This window comes from Chiloscyllium plagiosum, unplaced genomic scaffold (assembly GCF_037043375.1).
Source record: "Chiloscyllium plagiosum isolate Xiang-an unplaced genomic scaffold, Cpla_swu_hap1 HiC_scaffold_31, whole genome shotgun sequence".
NCBI classification, from domain to species: Eukaryota; Metazoa; Chordata; class Chondrichthyes; order Orectolobiformes; family Hemiscylliidae; genus Chiloscyllium; species Chiloscyllium plagiosum.
This window is the reverse complement of record NW_028270169.1, coordinates 32,288,724-32,304,938: the sequence shown is the minus strand read 5'-3', so window position 1 is coordinate 32,304,938 and position 16,215 is coordinate 32,288,724. Positions and strand designations below refer to the sequence as shown.

At 39.0% G+C, this 16,215-nt stretch overlaps 1 protein-coding gene across 1 annotated transcript; it reads left to right on the top strand.

Annotated features, from left to right (window-relative positions):
- Positions 1-531: 531 nt before the first annotated feature.
- LOC122564217 (acrosin-like) lies at positions 532-15,724 on the top strand. Its single transcript, XM_043718913.2, has 5 exons — positions 532-631; positions 3,834-4,032; positions 7,246-7,508; positions 13,926-14,068; positions 15,331-15,724. The coding sequence occupies exons 1-5, from the start codon at positions 532-534 to the stop codon at positions 15,709-15,711; spliced, it is 1,086 nt and encodes a 361-aa protein (XP_043574848.2). The 3' UTR covers positions 15,712-15,724.
- The last annotated feature ends 491 nt before the right edge of the window (positions 15,725-16,215 follow it).

The following is a 16,215-nucleotide window of genomic DNA, read 5'->3' as shown; positions in this document are numbered from 1 at the left end:
GGATTCACTGGAGATGTTCACAGGGGGGACTGGGATGAGTTCCTGACATCACTCTGAAGGAGATTTAAGGTCCCAAAGTCACTAAAAATATTATCTTCCCACTAGCTCTCATACTTCAGTTGGAACCAGATGGAATATATAGTTTTTTTTATTCACTCATGGGCTGTGGGCATCACTGACTTAGTTCAGTTGGCTGGACAGTTTGTACTGCAGAGTGATAGCAAGAGCATAGGTACATATCCCACATCCCCTGAGGTTACCATTAAAGTCCCTTCCTGTCCACCTTTTCCTGAAAGCTGGTTTTAACAGTCAGTTCTGTTACATTAACCTATAACAAGGTAGCTGTTTTCTGATTAATTTGTTACGAAGTGTTATAATCCAATTTCATTTAAGGCCTCCGTTCATTGCCCTGCCTTTTCTGCTGAAGGACATTATGAAGTGAACACTCATTGGACAAGTATCGTCATAAAGTAACAGCGTGACGTTCGCTGCAGTTTTGCTGAGGCGGTTACGGTCAAACCAATCTGGATAATGAACACGGATTTCCCAGCAGCTTGTAGCGGTGCTCTATGCCTCTGTACAATCCTTTTATCCCATTTCATTATTTTAGCAAACGGGGAATCGCAAATAGGTAAGTGAAACATAACAAGAACGGTGGAGCTGGTAACCGTGGACCTTGGTGCCCGTTGTTAGGTATTCTATATCAGATTGAAAATGAATGATTTCAACTATCAAACATAGCCTTCAGTCTTTATGACTTAAGGGCAGATAGGAAAGAACACCTTTCATATAGTGACTGCTTTCTTGTCTTGTCCTGTATTACAAAGGTCAGTACAATCTAATAGATCCTCATGAAATATCAAAAAGCTATGAAAAAGCTGGAATTCCAAAGTTAGAAAAAGTTGCAGCATTCTCAAGATAATGAGAAAATATATCTGTGACCAAACTTTGGCTACATCCGATATCCTTCCCCTGTTTGATACTCAGAATTTTACAAGCCACGTGGAAATTTAATTTTGAAACTAATGCTGATGTCTGCATTTTAAGAGTAGCAAGTTGGTATATCTACAGTACCCCTCAAATATTAGAGATCAGAAATATTTGATTATTTAAAAATACACTCCCAAATTATTGTGAGGAGATTCAATCCAAGGTCCTGGTAGAAAACAGGAAATGGGAGCTGGAAGATTCCAGTGTTATCTCACTGTCTAAATCATAAATTCAGAAACTCCTCCATCTTTCACAGCTTTCTCTGGCCAGCAGCTATCCAGTTCTTTCTTGAATTGGTTGATGCTATCAACAGGAAAGAATGTCCTTACCAATGATATCAGTCAAAATGTTAATTTTTTTAAGTCAAATGTTAAAATTTCAGCAGTTCTGGGAGTTAAGTTCACTTGCCAGTCATTGGTGACAATGTAGTTGAGCAATTTAAACACTCCAAAATCAGCTTATTGCTACTGTTAAGTTGCCTGGAATGTTCCACAGATTCCCTATTTATAAAGGGAACAAGAAGATTGGGTGCCTTCTACATTTTTTAGATCAGAGTGGTGCTGGAAAAGCACAGCAGGTCAGTTAGCATCTGAGGAGCAGGAAAATCTTTGTGGAGAGAGGAGGAGAACTTCTTCAAGGTAGGCATCCTTGCAAGAGGATTCGGAGTAAGGTTATGGTCTGTCCCCAATTAACCTGGCAGCAGGTGCGTTGGGGACAAGCCAATGTGGAAGACACCCAATATATATTTATAAATAGGGAATTTGTGGAACATATTAAGGTAATCATCACTGCATACTAGAAACACACAGTAGCCTATGTTTGTTGCCCTTCTGGTCGGAAAATGCCTCCTCTTAGAAGCTAAGCAAAGTAAGGCCTGGAAACTGTCTGGGAATATCAGGTGCAGCAGGCTCTAAAGATCTTCTTTTGGCACAGTGGTAGTACCACCATCGCTGAAATGAGAGACTTAGGTTGAATTCCCACCGACAGGTTTATAATAACATCCCTGAACAGGCTAATTTAATTTTTAAAAAGTGGCCACATCTTAGCTTAATGTTTTCCTGATTAACTTTTCTTTCATTACTGGTTAAACCAATTGAAGGATTTTATAATGATGTGATTGAAATGGTGCAAACCATTTGCTTTTGGATAGATGTGTAAAATTCACTTCTTCCCAGCATGCAGGTGATGTAATGCTGCATTTATGGCCATTCTAATTGTAGGTAACCATTTGCACAATTGAATAGGCTGTTCCACCACTTCTGAGGGCATTAACAGGCAATGCCACAGTTTAACTAACAGGTCTATTTAACATGGTTGGAAAGTTATAGCAAAAGTTGTAGAGGCTTTCCTTCATTCCTTAAGATGTCAGGGTTCACATGGATATATATTGGTGCCATTTGTTACTGAGTCTAATTTTAATAGTGTCACGGAGTCATATTTCTCCATTCATTCTTGTAATGTAAACTGAAATCACATTAAATCTAGAACAAGAAAAGCTAGCAGGTTTCCTTCCCTGAAGGATATTAGTGAATTGCTTGAGTCTTTAACGAGTATTTAGCACCTTGTATGATTTCTTTTTGGTGATAACTCGCCATTTGCCAGACTTATTGAATTTGGTTTCACATCTTGTACTCGTGGCTTCTGAATTACTGATCCAACAGGAAAGAAAAACTTGCATTTATGTAACTTTTTCACAACTATCAGTTGTCGCAATGTGCTTTACAGCTAATGAAGAACTTTTGAAGGTATTATCATTGTTGTATAGGAATATTGTTATCTAGTATTATATGTGTTACACTGCATGGACATGGATTACTCCAACACATTAATTATGTTTCATATGGACAGTTAGCGTCTAAGATCCAATATCCACTTTTCTGCATTTGTGGATCATAATGAACTATGATTAAAACTTCTCATGGTTGCATCAAATGAAAATAATTTACATAAATTTATAGAATAGTTTGTATTGATATGGAGTCTGGGATGAAAAGGGAAGGCAGGAATTTACCATTGGTTTCTGGGATTTGAATTTCTGCCTGCAGCCTGTTAGTTTTGGATCCAGTTGTACAGCAGGACTGTGAGGTCTAACCTGACACAGTGGCAAGGTTACGAGTGCCAATGACAATGGTGGACATATAAGGAGAATAGTATTAGTATGCTTGGAGTAGAGATCAAAAAAACGTATTGAAATAACTATGTGGTTAGTTGGGGGAACATTCCTGAAATAACAATTATTAAAAATGAACTTCACAATGGTGAATACCAATATATACCCCCACAATAACTACAACTTCTCCTCCAGAAACAAAATGGTGCATCTGCAATGTTGGCCAAACTCCTCGGCTAGATAACTGATGAACCGCTAGGTGTATTTGTGGGCACAAATTATAAAAGTTAATGCTGTTTACAGTGTAATTATGAATATTAGTCTGAAATGTAGAGATGTTTTTGTGATCACCTTATGCTAATTTTCTAGTGCGCTGTTGGCAAACTGCAGATCAAATGGAAATATAACCATTTCCACCAACTGCACAAACTCTTTTACAAAAATAGTAGTTAACTTATATATATATATATGTATGTATATATATAACAACATAGAGAGCTGATTTTTAGTTGTCATCACAACGCCAAAATCTTAAAGCCCGAAAAGGTCTGTGCTGATCTTGTCAGTGTGTTATTGGCTACAGCAAGCACTGAACATCACCTCTAATAGTTTGACCTATTGGGAGATATATTGGCTTCAGACCACCAATGATGCCTCTATGAAGAAATCTTGTGTTTCGTTGGTAAAAGGGTGAGAAATTAAGCTTAGTAAATTAAAACATCTTTCTTTTCAGCATGTGGGAAAAGAGCTGTCACAATAAGAACAAGTCAGTCCCGAATAGTAGGAGGTCGGGATGCAGTGGAAGGTGCCTGGCCTTGGCAAGTTAGCCTTCAAGTGACAAACAAACGTGCTCATGTGTGTGGAGCCACAGTTATCAGCCAATGGTGGCTCTTGTCAGCAGCACACTGCTTTCCTTCTACCAATGGATTCAAGTATGTTTCAGAGATAAGGTTATTTCTAATATTCTGTAGAAAACTATTGGGCAGCTCAGAGTTGTTTACTTTTTCCTTCTTGATTCAAAGTTCCTTTTACATGATACTCCGCAATAAACTACTGAGTGGAGTGCAATTCAATTCATAATATCACAATAATAGATTACAAGTGGAAATACAGGAGCTTCTTGCACTTGATGTGAGAGGTGAGGATGGAATGTTTGGGGGAAGAGTAAGATGTTTTACATTAAAAGGAGTTGCAGTTTATCCTGATTCTCCAGAAAGATTGTAGAGTGATATCAGGAATTCTCACTAGAGAGGAAGGCACAGAGACAAGGAACAGAAAGAGAAATTGCTGGGAAACCTGACCAGGTCTGGCAATATCAGTAGAGACAGAGCAGAGTTAACGTTTTGGGTCTAATGACCCTCCTTCTGAACAGGAGCACTCTGTGACTTTCAGACGTTTGGAAGCAAATGTAGATCAACAGTTTTCTTCCTGTCCAAGGTGATTGAACACAATAGGCAAAGTCTTTTCCCTGGGGTCAGGGAGTCCAGAACTGGAGGGCATAGGTTTAAGGTGAGAAGGGAAAGATAGAAAAGAGACCTACGGGGCAACTTTTTCACACAGAGGGTGGTACGTGTATGAAATGAGCTGCTAGAGGAAGTGGTGGAGGCTGGTACAATTGCAACATTTAAGAGGCATTTGGATGGGTATATGAGTAGGAAGGGTTTGGAGGGTTATGGGCCGGGTGGGACTAGATTGGGTTGGGATATCTGGTCGGCATGGATGGGTTGGACCGAAGAGTCTGTTTCCATGCTGTACATCTCCATGACTATGACTCTATAACACATTGTCACTTCCCTGCACATCTCTCCCACAACTCCCTTTTTGAATCCCTTGTGTTCACTTCTGCCCTTCTCATAACACCAAGTCTAACCTAGTCTAAGAGATGAGTAGGACTCTGTGTCACTTCAATCATAACATTTTGAAATGTTAAGCTGTCCATAGTATTCATTATGACCTTGCACCCCTATTGCTCTCTTTGTAGGCCAGGTGCAAAGGACTGCCCTTGGGCAGACAGGCACTGAAATTCCCATTCCCCTACCTCCCTCCCTGCCTTACAGACCCAAAACATCCACCAATTGTCATTAATTAAAATGAAAATCTCATCCTCAAGCTGTGCAACATATGACTGAATGAAAAGTGAAAACATTCATAGAAGTAATAAGTATTTAAGATTTAATTTTATCTTCAAGTCTTCTAACTTAGTCCAGCTATAAACATTTTTAAGTTTGTTCCTTAAACCAAAGGCTCTCATAATTCAGTAGTAGTTTTCTATCTTTGAGCCAAGAAGCCTGAGTTCAAGTCCCATGTGCACCAGAAGTGTGTCGTAATGTTTCTGAATGTGTTGATTAGAAATATCAGTTCCTTAAACCAACTGTCGTTGCTAAATCAACTTCACTATTTCCTGTTTGATGGAAGTTACAATTCTGTACTAGACTGCCTCACAGTCCAGCTAACTTTGTCACTATAGGAATAAAGTTAAAAATCGCACAACACCAGGTTATAGTCGAACAGGTTTATTTGGAAGTACAAGCTTTCGGAGTGCTGCTCCTTCATCAGGTAGCTAGTCCAAAAGCTTGTATTTCCAAATAAACCTATTGGATTTTAACTTGGCGTTGTATGATTTTTAACTTTGTCCACCCCAGTCCAACACAGGCACCTCCACATCATGACTAGAGGAATAGGCATTATTTGCTATTCGTATCATAAAATACAATCATTACCACTTAATTAGGGTTGGACATATTTCTGCAGGTGTCTCACATGAGTCCTTTTTTGACACCACCCGGTGTCTGCCATTGATCACCCTTGTGCTATACCTTCCCAGGGAAGATTAAGTGATTCTCCATTGTCCATTGAATGACCCTTGACTTTTAGTCAACCATCCTTTCTGCCTTGTAGTCTATGTATTTAGAACCACCAAACAAAAGCACTCAAAGGAAAAAGACATTTTTATTACCCCAGTGAATCTCCCCTCTTGTTATTGACAGCAATGTCATGAAGATCGGTCTTTAAATCCTGCACATTCCAAGATCATATTGAAATTGGCAACATTAACTCTGACTTTGGCATTTGACAACTGAACTGAGTAATTTTGGGATAGATTTCTTGTAAATGCACCAACAATTTGGATGTATTATTTTCAGGATCTTGTACCTCTCAGTGTACAAGAACCCTTTTACTTTCTTTTTGCACTCACTGTCACCATGAATGTATGAATAAGGAGTAAGAATAGTCAATTCATCCCCTTGAGCCTTAGCATAGCTAATCTGATGGTACCCTCTATCTTCTTGTCTATCTGTACCCTTTAACCCCTATGCCCTTTGACTCCCTTGTCAATCTATTTAACTCAGCCTTCTAAATATTTATTCACTGACCCAGTCTCCACTGCCCTCTGGTGAAGAATGTTTCATGGACTGATGATACTCATTAAGAAAAATGATTTTGGCTCCACTTCATCTTAAATGGGAGAAGTCTCTTTGTTCAAAAGACTGCGGTCCCAGTCTCTCCACAAGTGAAAGCATCCCTTCATCATCTGCCCCATCAATTCCCTCAGGATCGTAATGGTTTCAATAAGATTGCCTCTCATTCTTCTAAATTCCAATGGATACAGGTCCAAATCAGACCGAGCTTTCCTCTTCAGACAACCTTTTCATTTCGGCAATGAGTCGAGTCAGACATCTCTGCACTGTTTCTAATATTTCTTAAATAGGGAGACCAAAACTGTACGCAGTCATCTCACCAACAGCTCAAGCTTTCCAGACCACAAATAGTGGGGTTAGGGCAAACTGCTGACCGTTCTTTGGAAAGAGAGACCTGTCTTGCATCATTGCAACTTCAGTCTGAGGTCTTTTCCCCTAAAATTGGCTGGTTGAGTGCAAATTAGATGATAACATAGTCAACCAAATCGCTTTCCCTTCCTGTTAAGTAACATCTAATACCAAATACAAATCATGAAATACTAATTTTATATATGGTGAATTTTTTATTATAAAAATATTGATCAGGAATGTTTCTCTGATGGTAATTGCAGACACTGTCAAGGCTTGCTATTGTTTAGGCTTTATTGCTGTAATGTAAAGGGAACCAATTCAGGAGTGTACATGATTTTGGTTTCAACATGTCTGTTTTCTTTTGTATTGTGATAGTAATAAAAATCAGTGGAGAGCTGTGATGGGACTGAGAGACCTGTCAATCCACGCTAAATGGACAATTACTCAGAAAATCGCTGTCTTAATATTGCATGAACAATACAATGATATCCAAAATGACATAGCAGTGCTTAAAGTGGACCGAGCGATCGGATTTGCGGACTACATCAGGGCAGCATGTTTACCAAAACCAGGCAAATTTCATATTGAAAAATGGAACCATTGTCATGTTACTGGATGGGGACTTATGGAACAAAACGGTAGTATCCTTACCAGCAGTATTTATATTGAGAAATCATAAAGTTACTTCTTTTAAGGGCAGTATTGTCATACTAAATAGACTTAAATTTCCAGATTATCTCATTTTGGAAATCCCACAGTAGACCAATCTGATTGGGTGTTGGGAGAAATTGATAACAGAGACACTCACTTCTGCTGAGCAAACCTTTACTGTGGTTTTGAGATGATTTCATTCTTTATTGAAACAAAAAATGATTAATATTTGTAGTTACAAATCTAACTAGAAACACTTTACCTGTGCTATTCTTTTTAGATTCAGTCAATGCCATTGATGGTGCAGTTGTAGTGAATATGGTGTTTCATCCTAATGTTTCAATATTCAAAGTGATTCTGAGTGTAGTATTTATCTAAAACAAAAGGAAATATGTTTAATCTGAATAAGAACGTGTTACCGTCATTCAGGTTAACTTGGTAAAAGAAAAGACACACTATGAGAGAATGTACAGTATGCAGTAGGGCTTAACTTCAATCCTACATTCTGTTAGTATCAAAGAAACATACATCGCCAAAACACATTGAACCTTGTGTTTGAATTGAATTACTTGCCCTCTCCCTTCATTGGCATCAGATAACCAGATGCATGCTTTCAGTGCCCAAAACAAACAGCGTACATCATAAACTCAGATCAGTGTTCCTCACAATGTTTCCACCGTTTAACTGCCGATGGATGGGCAGTTCAAGACAATTCTTTCTCTTTTTATTCTGCTCTGCTGGAGGGTGAAACTCTATTAATAGAGTCATACAACACGTAAACAGACCTTCGGTTCACCCAGTCTGTGCTGACCATAATCCCAACTACACTGACCAACTAAACTGGATATAAAATTAGTCTTTCCTGATTTGTATAATTAATACTGCAATTATGTATATATTTACATAATACATAATTGTACTTCATCTAATAGGAAAGGTAAGCTTTTTGGTTGACTACGTTATCATCTAATTTGCACTTAACTGCTTGTGCTTGGCCCATATCCTTCCAAATATTTCTTATTCATGTACTTATCCAATTGTCTTTTAAGTGGTGAATGTGAGTACAATTACAGTACTTAAAAGTCGTTTGGACAAGTACCTGAATAGGAAAGGTTTGGAGGGATTATGGGCTGGGAGCTGGCAGATGGGACTAGTTTATTTTGGGATTATGGTCAGCATGGACTGGTTGGACTGAAGGGCCTGTTTCCATGCTATGTGACTGTATGATATTGTAACTAACATGCATCCACCACTTCCTCTGGAAGTTCATTCCACACATGAACCACTCTCTGTGCCTTTCATGTCTTTTTAAAATCATTCTCCTCTAGCCTTAAAAATACACCCCCTCGTCCTGAAATCCACACCCTAGGGATTGCCATTCACATTGCCTATGCTTCTCGTGATTTGAATAACCTCTATAAGGTCATCTCTCCAGTGAAAAAACTCCCAACCTATCCAGCCTTTCCTTCTAACTTAATCTTTTATTTACAGAGTGGAATGAAGTCAGAAAATAGCTCCGCTGGTCTTCATTCACTGATTACCAAAACTAACTTTCTGTGATTGATCTTTTTTCAAATGTGAGGTTAATGGGGTCATGATGTTATATGACTATGTCTTTAAGTTGTAAGATTAGCTATAGTTTGGGACGATGCCTAAATTTCAGGGAAATGAAAGGAGTCAGTGACTTCTGTTGGGAGTCTGCCTGGTGATAAGGCTGGGGTTTTTAATTTGTTAAAATCATAAAGGGTTTGACTACACTATTGAGATGGAAGTGCTGGATTTTATCACCTCACAGGTGTTTTATTAATACACAATGAAGAGGCTCAAAGTCTCCTAAGTTCCAGAAAGGTGTTTTTGATATCAAGTTGGAAAATGTGGTGCTAGAACCTGTCCTTGTGTTTCTAAAATAAAAGACTACTGTGATCAGAGATAGCTAATCAGCTTTCTATGCAAGTAGAAATGTTAATAAAGTTCTTATTGAAGTGGGAAGTGGATAGAGAATGCTATTTTGAGATCAGGTTATTTGTTTCACTATAAACCCAAAATATCACAGACTGAAGGGAATAGCAATTTTTCCCTTAAATGATTTTCATGCAGAATTTGGGAGGGGGTGGTGGAGTTTTTGGTCAAATTGAAAACCAAGTTCATGTGGATTTCAAACCAGGTTAGAGGGCTCACCTAGCTGAAACTAGAGGAGAATTCCCTGGGAAATGGTCACTGGAAGATGGACTTGAGGAAGGACAAAGAACAGAAGTTAAACTCTAAGAAGCTGTAAAACAGTTTGGATTGGTTCCAAGAGAAGTGAAAATTTCCATTAACAACAAGACTAAGGTTTTTGCTTGCCAGTAAAGTAGACAAGAACAAATTCACTTTGGCAACTTCCATTTTAAACATCCAATGTAAAGAATGTAGTATTTAATTAATAGTGTTTGATACTGAGTCACTCATAATAATGTTCTTTTGAAGCATAAAATCTTGATGTGTCATCCTTTCAGTTTATAACAAAGTTAAAATTTCTGTTTAAACTGTTGCCAATCTCCATAGAGATCATAATAAAATCTGACTTTTAATGATGTGTGTACTATAGCAGAAAGAAAAAAAAGCCAGGTTCACTCTCTAAGAAAAACCTGTAATTTTTACCAGTAACTGGGAGAGTTATTGAGATTATTTTTTGCTACTTGGGTATTTACATTTGAGGAATATAGGAATCGTCCAGAACACCAGCCAACAACAGCTGCCTGCAACCCCCACACCCACATCAATCTTCATTAAGTTGATCAAATCCAGGAGGCAACTGGACCATTGACTCTGCAGGTTAAAGAAAAGAGAGAATTGAAGTGTACCTAGTGTTACCAAATTGCTGTATAGAAGTTATGAAGTGTAGATGAAAATAACTGCAATTGTGAAAACTTCACTGCACTCCTATCAGCATCTGGAACAAAGTGGAGGAAAAAATTAGTTACATTGTAGGCACGAGCAAAATCTGACTTCAAGGGACTGTGCAAATATTCACATTGACAAACCTGTTTATATGCAACATATTTATTCTATTTTTGTTACTTTTGGCAAAAAAGAAAGGAATTCAATGTCCATCACCAATTTTATTTGACATATTCCTTTAATTATGAAAATTGTAGTGGGAGATGATAACAACCAAACACTTAGAGTCATAGAGTCATAGAGATGTACAGCATGGAAACAGACCCTTCGGTCCAACCCGTCCATGCCGACCAGATATCCCAACCCAATCTAGTCCCATCTGCCAGCACCCTGCCCATATCACTTCAAACCCTTCCTATTCATATACCCATCCAAATGCCTCTTAAATGTTGCAATTGTACCAGCCTCCACCACATCCTCTGGCAGCTCATTCCATACACGTACCACCCTCTGCATGAAAAAGTTGCCCCTTAGGTCTTTTTTATATCTTTCCCCTCTCACGCTAAACCTATGCCCTCTAGTTCTGGACTCCTCAACCCCAGGGAAAAGACTTTGTCTATTTATCCTATCCATGCCCCTTATAATTTTGTAAACCTCTATAAGGTCACCCCTCAGCCTCTGACACTCCAGGGAAAACAGCCTCAGCCTCTCCCTGTATCTCAGATCCTCCAACGCTGGCAACATCCTTGTAAATCTTTTCTGAACCCTTTCAAGTTTCACAACATCTTTCCGATAGGAAGGAGACCAGAATTGCACGCAATATTCCAACAGTGGCCTAACCAATGTCCTGTATAGCCGCAACATGACCTCCCAACTCCTGTACTCAATACTCTGACCAATAAAGTAAAGCATACCAAACGCCTTCTTCACTAACCTATCTACCTGCGACTCCACTTTCAAGGAGCTATGAACCTGCGACTCCAAAGTCCCTTTGTTCAGCAACACTTCCCAGGACCTTACCATTAAGTGTATAAGTCCTGCTAAGATTTGCTTTCCCAAAATGCAGCACCTCGCATTTATCTGAATTAAACTCCATCTGCCACTTCTCAGCCCATTGGCCCATCTGGTCAAGATCCTGTTGTAATCTGAGGTAACCTTCTTCGCTGTCCACTACACCTCCAATTTTGGTGTCATCTGCAAACTTACTAACTGTACCTCTTATGCTCGCATCCAAATCATTTATGTTGTTCAACCTCTAAATAATTAGCATGTTTGATTCAGGAGAAAACTTATCAGAGGAGAAGAATTTGCATCGTGAAGATGGCCTTTAATGCCAAAGAATAATATTATGACAATAGAATGTCATGACAATGAAGAAGGTAGAGTTATACCAAAAGGAGGCAGTTACATGGATTTTTTTCTGTATTCTATATTCCTGTGAAATTATCCTGTGAAGCAGCGGCTCTAATCTAATTACATGGACCCACAACATTAGATCTGGTTGGATCAGTTGTTTCTTATTAGGGCTGATGTGGGAAGCGTGCTTCAATATGTTGACGCTTTGCCAAGATTGTTGACAAATTCTATGAATGGCCATGCCATGTACCCATGTACTATGCATGTGGAACTGCTACAGGTTGTCATGTTGACTTAGAGTAGCAAAACAGACAATGACATTGATTGATCTGTAGATATTGTGTCAGTTAACTCCAGTACATAAAGTTTGTTATTCTGGCATCACTTTTCTCTATGGAAGAAGAGTTATGCTATCTTTGAATGATCTTTGATGTGAATTATTATTTTGTAAATACCTCAAATACCTCTGGCAGATAGCCTCCAACACCTGAAGCAATTTAACAACCATTCAACTGGCTTCATGCCACTTGACATTATTTGGACATGTTTTTGAGGTTAACGGAGACAGCTTGATAGAGCTTCCTGGGATTGAAGTGCATGCCGAATATTTTAGCTGCTGTGCTGTATTGGAACTTCATGCAGTGTCTGTGCCAGGTCAACTATGCCACTAGATGGAGCAACTGCAGCTGTTCTGGCATCACAGTCAGTTATATCATGGAAATGACTTTCACTTACTTTTGAAATGGAAATACGGCAAAATCTGACAAACGGCATCTTCACTTACATCTGGCAACAAGCTGACACCAATCAGAAACCAGTTGGAGTTATCTGAATCCGAACACAACAAATATACCTGACCTAATAGCAATGAATGGTGGCAAATGGGAAAATGGAGATTAGTGAAACATTGACTGTCGTCGACAGAGATGAAATTGCTCACTGTACAGAAATGATTCCTGGAAGCTAAGAATATATTTCATTGAATGAAGTTAATACTGCAGACCAAAGAATGGCAAAAACATAACCTGACTTATACATCACAAATCAGAACAAAGATTTCAAAGCATCACAGATAATCCACACTGTGCGTAAAGGAAGACGAACCTGAACAATGACAAAGAAAAATATAATACAATAAGTAAAGATTGACAGCTGGTTTGCTTAATTGACATTAACATGAAAGAACTCCAGCTGCTCCTACAGGGAGATATAGTTCCTCAACACTTCAGCAGGCTTGTATGGCTATAGTTCAATTCCTTTATGAAATAATCACTTTTTACCACAAAGTTAATTTACCTAAATACATTTGTGCACGAGTTATCAATATTTCATCTGGAAATTATATCACTTTAAAGAGCTTTGTGTTTGAGTCCTGTAAGTAAATATTTTGAGTAATTTCCTCATTACACGCACAGGTGAATGTTCTCCATCTGGGCTAAGCTGCCCCATGGGAAGACAGTAAAGAGGAATTGATAAGGTGATGGGATGGGATATTCACTTATTTGATGAGCGGTGAACAGTGGACATACAGATAATCGAACATCCGTATCATGATGTTGAACCAGGAGGGGACACTGATTAGTATCTTTGGTTCATTATTGATCAGAAGCTTAAGTGGAGTGGCCTTTCAAATGTCAGAGAATGGAGGAAGCTGGAGATTTTTTTTCACTATTTACATGTTTCAAGGTGGAATCCTCACTATTTCCTTGTATGGGCATAGCTGCAACAACACTCAAGAAACTCAATATCACTCAAAGAAAGAAGTTAATTTGTTTAGTACTGCTCACACAGGAGACTCAATATCCATCATATACCACCCAGGGTGAATGTCATCAACAATTAGCAGAATCACATCTCTGCAGAAAACCATCAAGGCCAAAGCCAGATGTTCAGACAAATGAGACTTACATGGAAAGGGTTCTATGAATGTAGTGAACAGAGCAACAAAAAAACCTTAATTGCTATATATATAATGTCATCTTGAATTATGGAATTTTTGATGCTTTTGTTTTGTTTGATAGTCTGTTTTGGACAGTGAAAATGGAGGTGGAGGTTTTTTTTATCATATTGTAGGTAGATCATTCATTTATACTGCACCAATGCTAATTTTTGTTGGCATATGCAAAACGTTTTTCCACAAAAATGAACATATCCTTATTTTTGATTAGGTGCACCAGCACGTATACTTCAAGAGGCTGCAGTTAAATTGATTCCTTTGGAAACTTGTCAACAGGTCAATTGGTACGGCAGCCGCATAAACGATAAAATGATCTGTGCAGGTTTTGCAGGTGGAGGCATTGACGCCTGTCAGGTAAAGTCCAGTTTCCTCGGTTGATAATTTGAGAATACCATTTCATTGTATAACTGGAGCTCGATGTACACATACAGGCCACAAAATTCATTATATGTGATTAACCTGGCCCCATTTTGTTTTTCAAATGTAGGCAGAATGCAAACGTTGCGTTGCCTTTTATTCACATGATCGTAGCACACAGCCAGTGGCCAAGCTGCACACCTTTGCAGTTTGTATGGAATTCTGAGCAGCTTGCACAAGTTAAGCTGACCTGTACTGTGTAAAGCCAGCCAATAGCTCTTAAATGAGAGATGCATTTTACTTGGAACAGTGATACTAGAATGACGTTTTGCCTGGGATTGGCACAAGAATGATACTGCCCAGTACTGAGTGGCTTTTAAGCTTTTCTGAAACAGCAACAGAGGGTTTATTACAGCAGGCAGACTGGAGGAGAGCGTCCCTTCAGACAAACACTGTCAAGGCAGGGGGTGGGAGTGGATAGCCATCACAGTCAGTCCCAGCGAGGAGTGCTGCAAGAAGTTCACTGACATTACACAAGCAGTCAAGGTCAGTGAATACAGTTTCAAATGTCATAATAATTGCACCAGTAGCCTCGGCAGTCAGCTCCATGCAGCACATCTCCATCACTCACCTCACAACAATCTCCATTTCGGATTTCCACCCAAAATTCATAGCTGTGAAGGAGAAGCTGTGGAACTGGAGAATTGATATTGCATCCACATTGGTTACCACCCACTTCCGTAGGTGCTCACCAAATGGTTGCGCCTTCATCAAGGGGAAGTTGTTTGGATAAAGAAGATCTTGGCAAACTGTAACCGTCATGCTAGAGATGGCAGAATTCCTTTCAAAAGGTCTAGGCAGCAGGAATGTTTCTTTAAGCACTCCGGTCGTCTGCTCAATTAATATTTTGCGTGACATTATAAATCTTGTTTATGCTGTCTATATTGCAAATAAAAGCACCTGAATCTTAAAGTGCTGTAAGCTGCAGGGCTATGGGCCATGTGCAGGAAGATGGGATTGAAAAGGGCACCTGGGTGTCTTTTGGTTGGCATAGACAAGACAGGCCAAATAGCCCCCTTCTGTGCTGTGTCATTTCTATTGTTCTAAGGTAAATTAATGTTCAAATACTCAATTTTATTGCATTGTGCTTTCCTCCACATTGCGTATAAAATAAAACAAAATGCAAATATATAATGCCTTCTTTGTGCTTGCAAACAGGCAACATATAGTAATACGGGTCTGCCTTTATTTTTCCTTAGGGTGACAGTGGTGGACCCCTGTCATGTCAGCTTAAAGGTACAGATCGGTTTTACGTAGTTGGAGTTGTGAGCTGGGGACAAGGCTGTGCACAGCGCTTTAAGCCTGGTGTTTACACAAGTACAAGCACATACGGTGATTGGATTGAACAGAAAACAGGAATATTGATTTCCCAAAGTGAAGACTCTGGTGTGGAATTTGAAATTGACAATGGTGATGCAGGAACAGAGAGTTTAACAGGAAAACAGTCAGTGCCCCCGACTGTACCTAATGGTCTGGTGAAGCCGATCTCACTGGTGCGCAGAAACACACCAGGACGAGCAACTCCCCTTTTAAATTTGATTATTATTTCGTATCACTTTTATATTAGTTGTTGTTCCTGAATCAAAATCTTTCTTTCTTTAATTAAAACACTTTCCTTAAAGAGACAGACAATCCTTGGTAAAATTCATGAATGTATAAGGTTGCCAGATAAGTGGGTTGTAATATACTGAATAATGTGGAGAGTTTTGATACTTGTTGGAGCTGCACTCATACTTAGCTGACATGTACGTAGTACATGATTGACAGGCTTTGCAAAATTAGGAGATGAGTTATTTCTCTCAACTCCCAACATTTGACCTGCTTATGTTGCCACAGTGTTTTGATACTGTTTAATTAAAATTCTAATGATATAATGAATAGCAATGCCATTGAAATTCAAGGAGATGTGATTAAAGACTGTCTTGTTGGAGATGGTTATTGTCTGACATTGTGTGGCTCATTTGCTGTCTAGCAATCCTGAAGAATATTGTTGCTCCTCTGATGCATATGAAGATGGATTGCTTCATTATCTAAGTGTGACCAGACTCTGCAATTATGTTCAACATCCCCAATGCTGACCATTT

Excerpts from the sequence above, each read along its gene's own strand:
- LOC122564217 (XM_043718913.2), top strand. The coding sequence starts at position 532 with ATGAACACGGATTTCCCAGCAGCTTGTAGCGGTGCTCTATGCCTCTGT. Across the intron at positions 4,033-7,245 it reads CCTTCTACCAATGGATTCAA|TAATAAAAATCAGTGGAGAG; the intron begins GTATGTTTCAGA and ends GTATTGTGATAG. Across the intron at positions 7,509-13,925 it reads GGGACTTATGGAACAAAACG|GTGCACCAGCACGTATACTT; the intron begins GTAGTATCCTTA and ends ATTTTTGATTAG.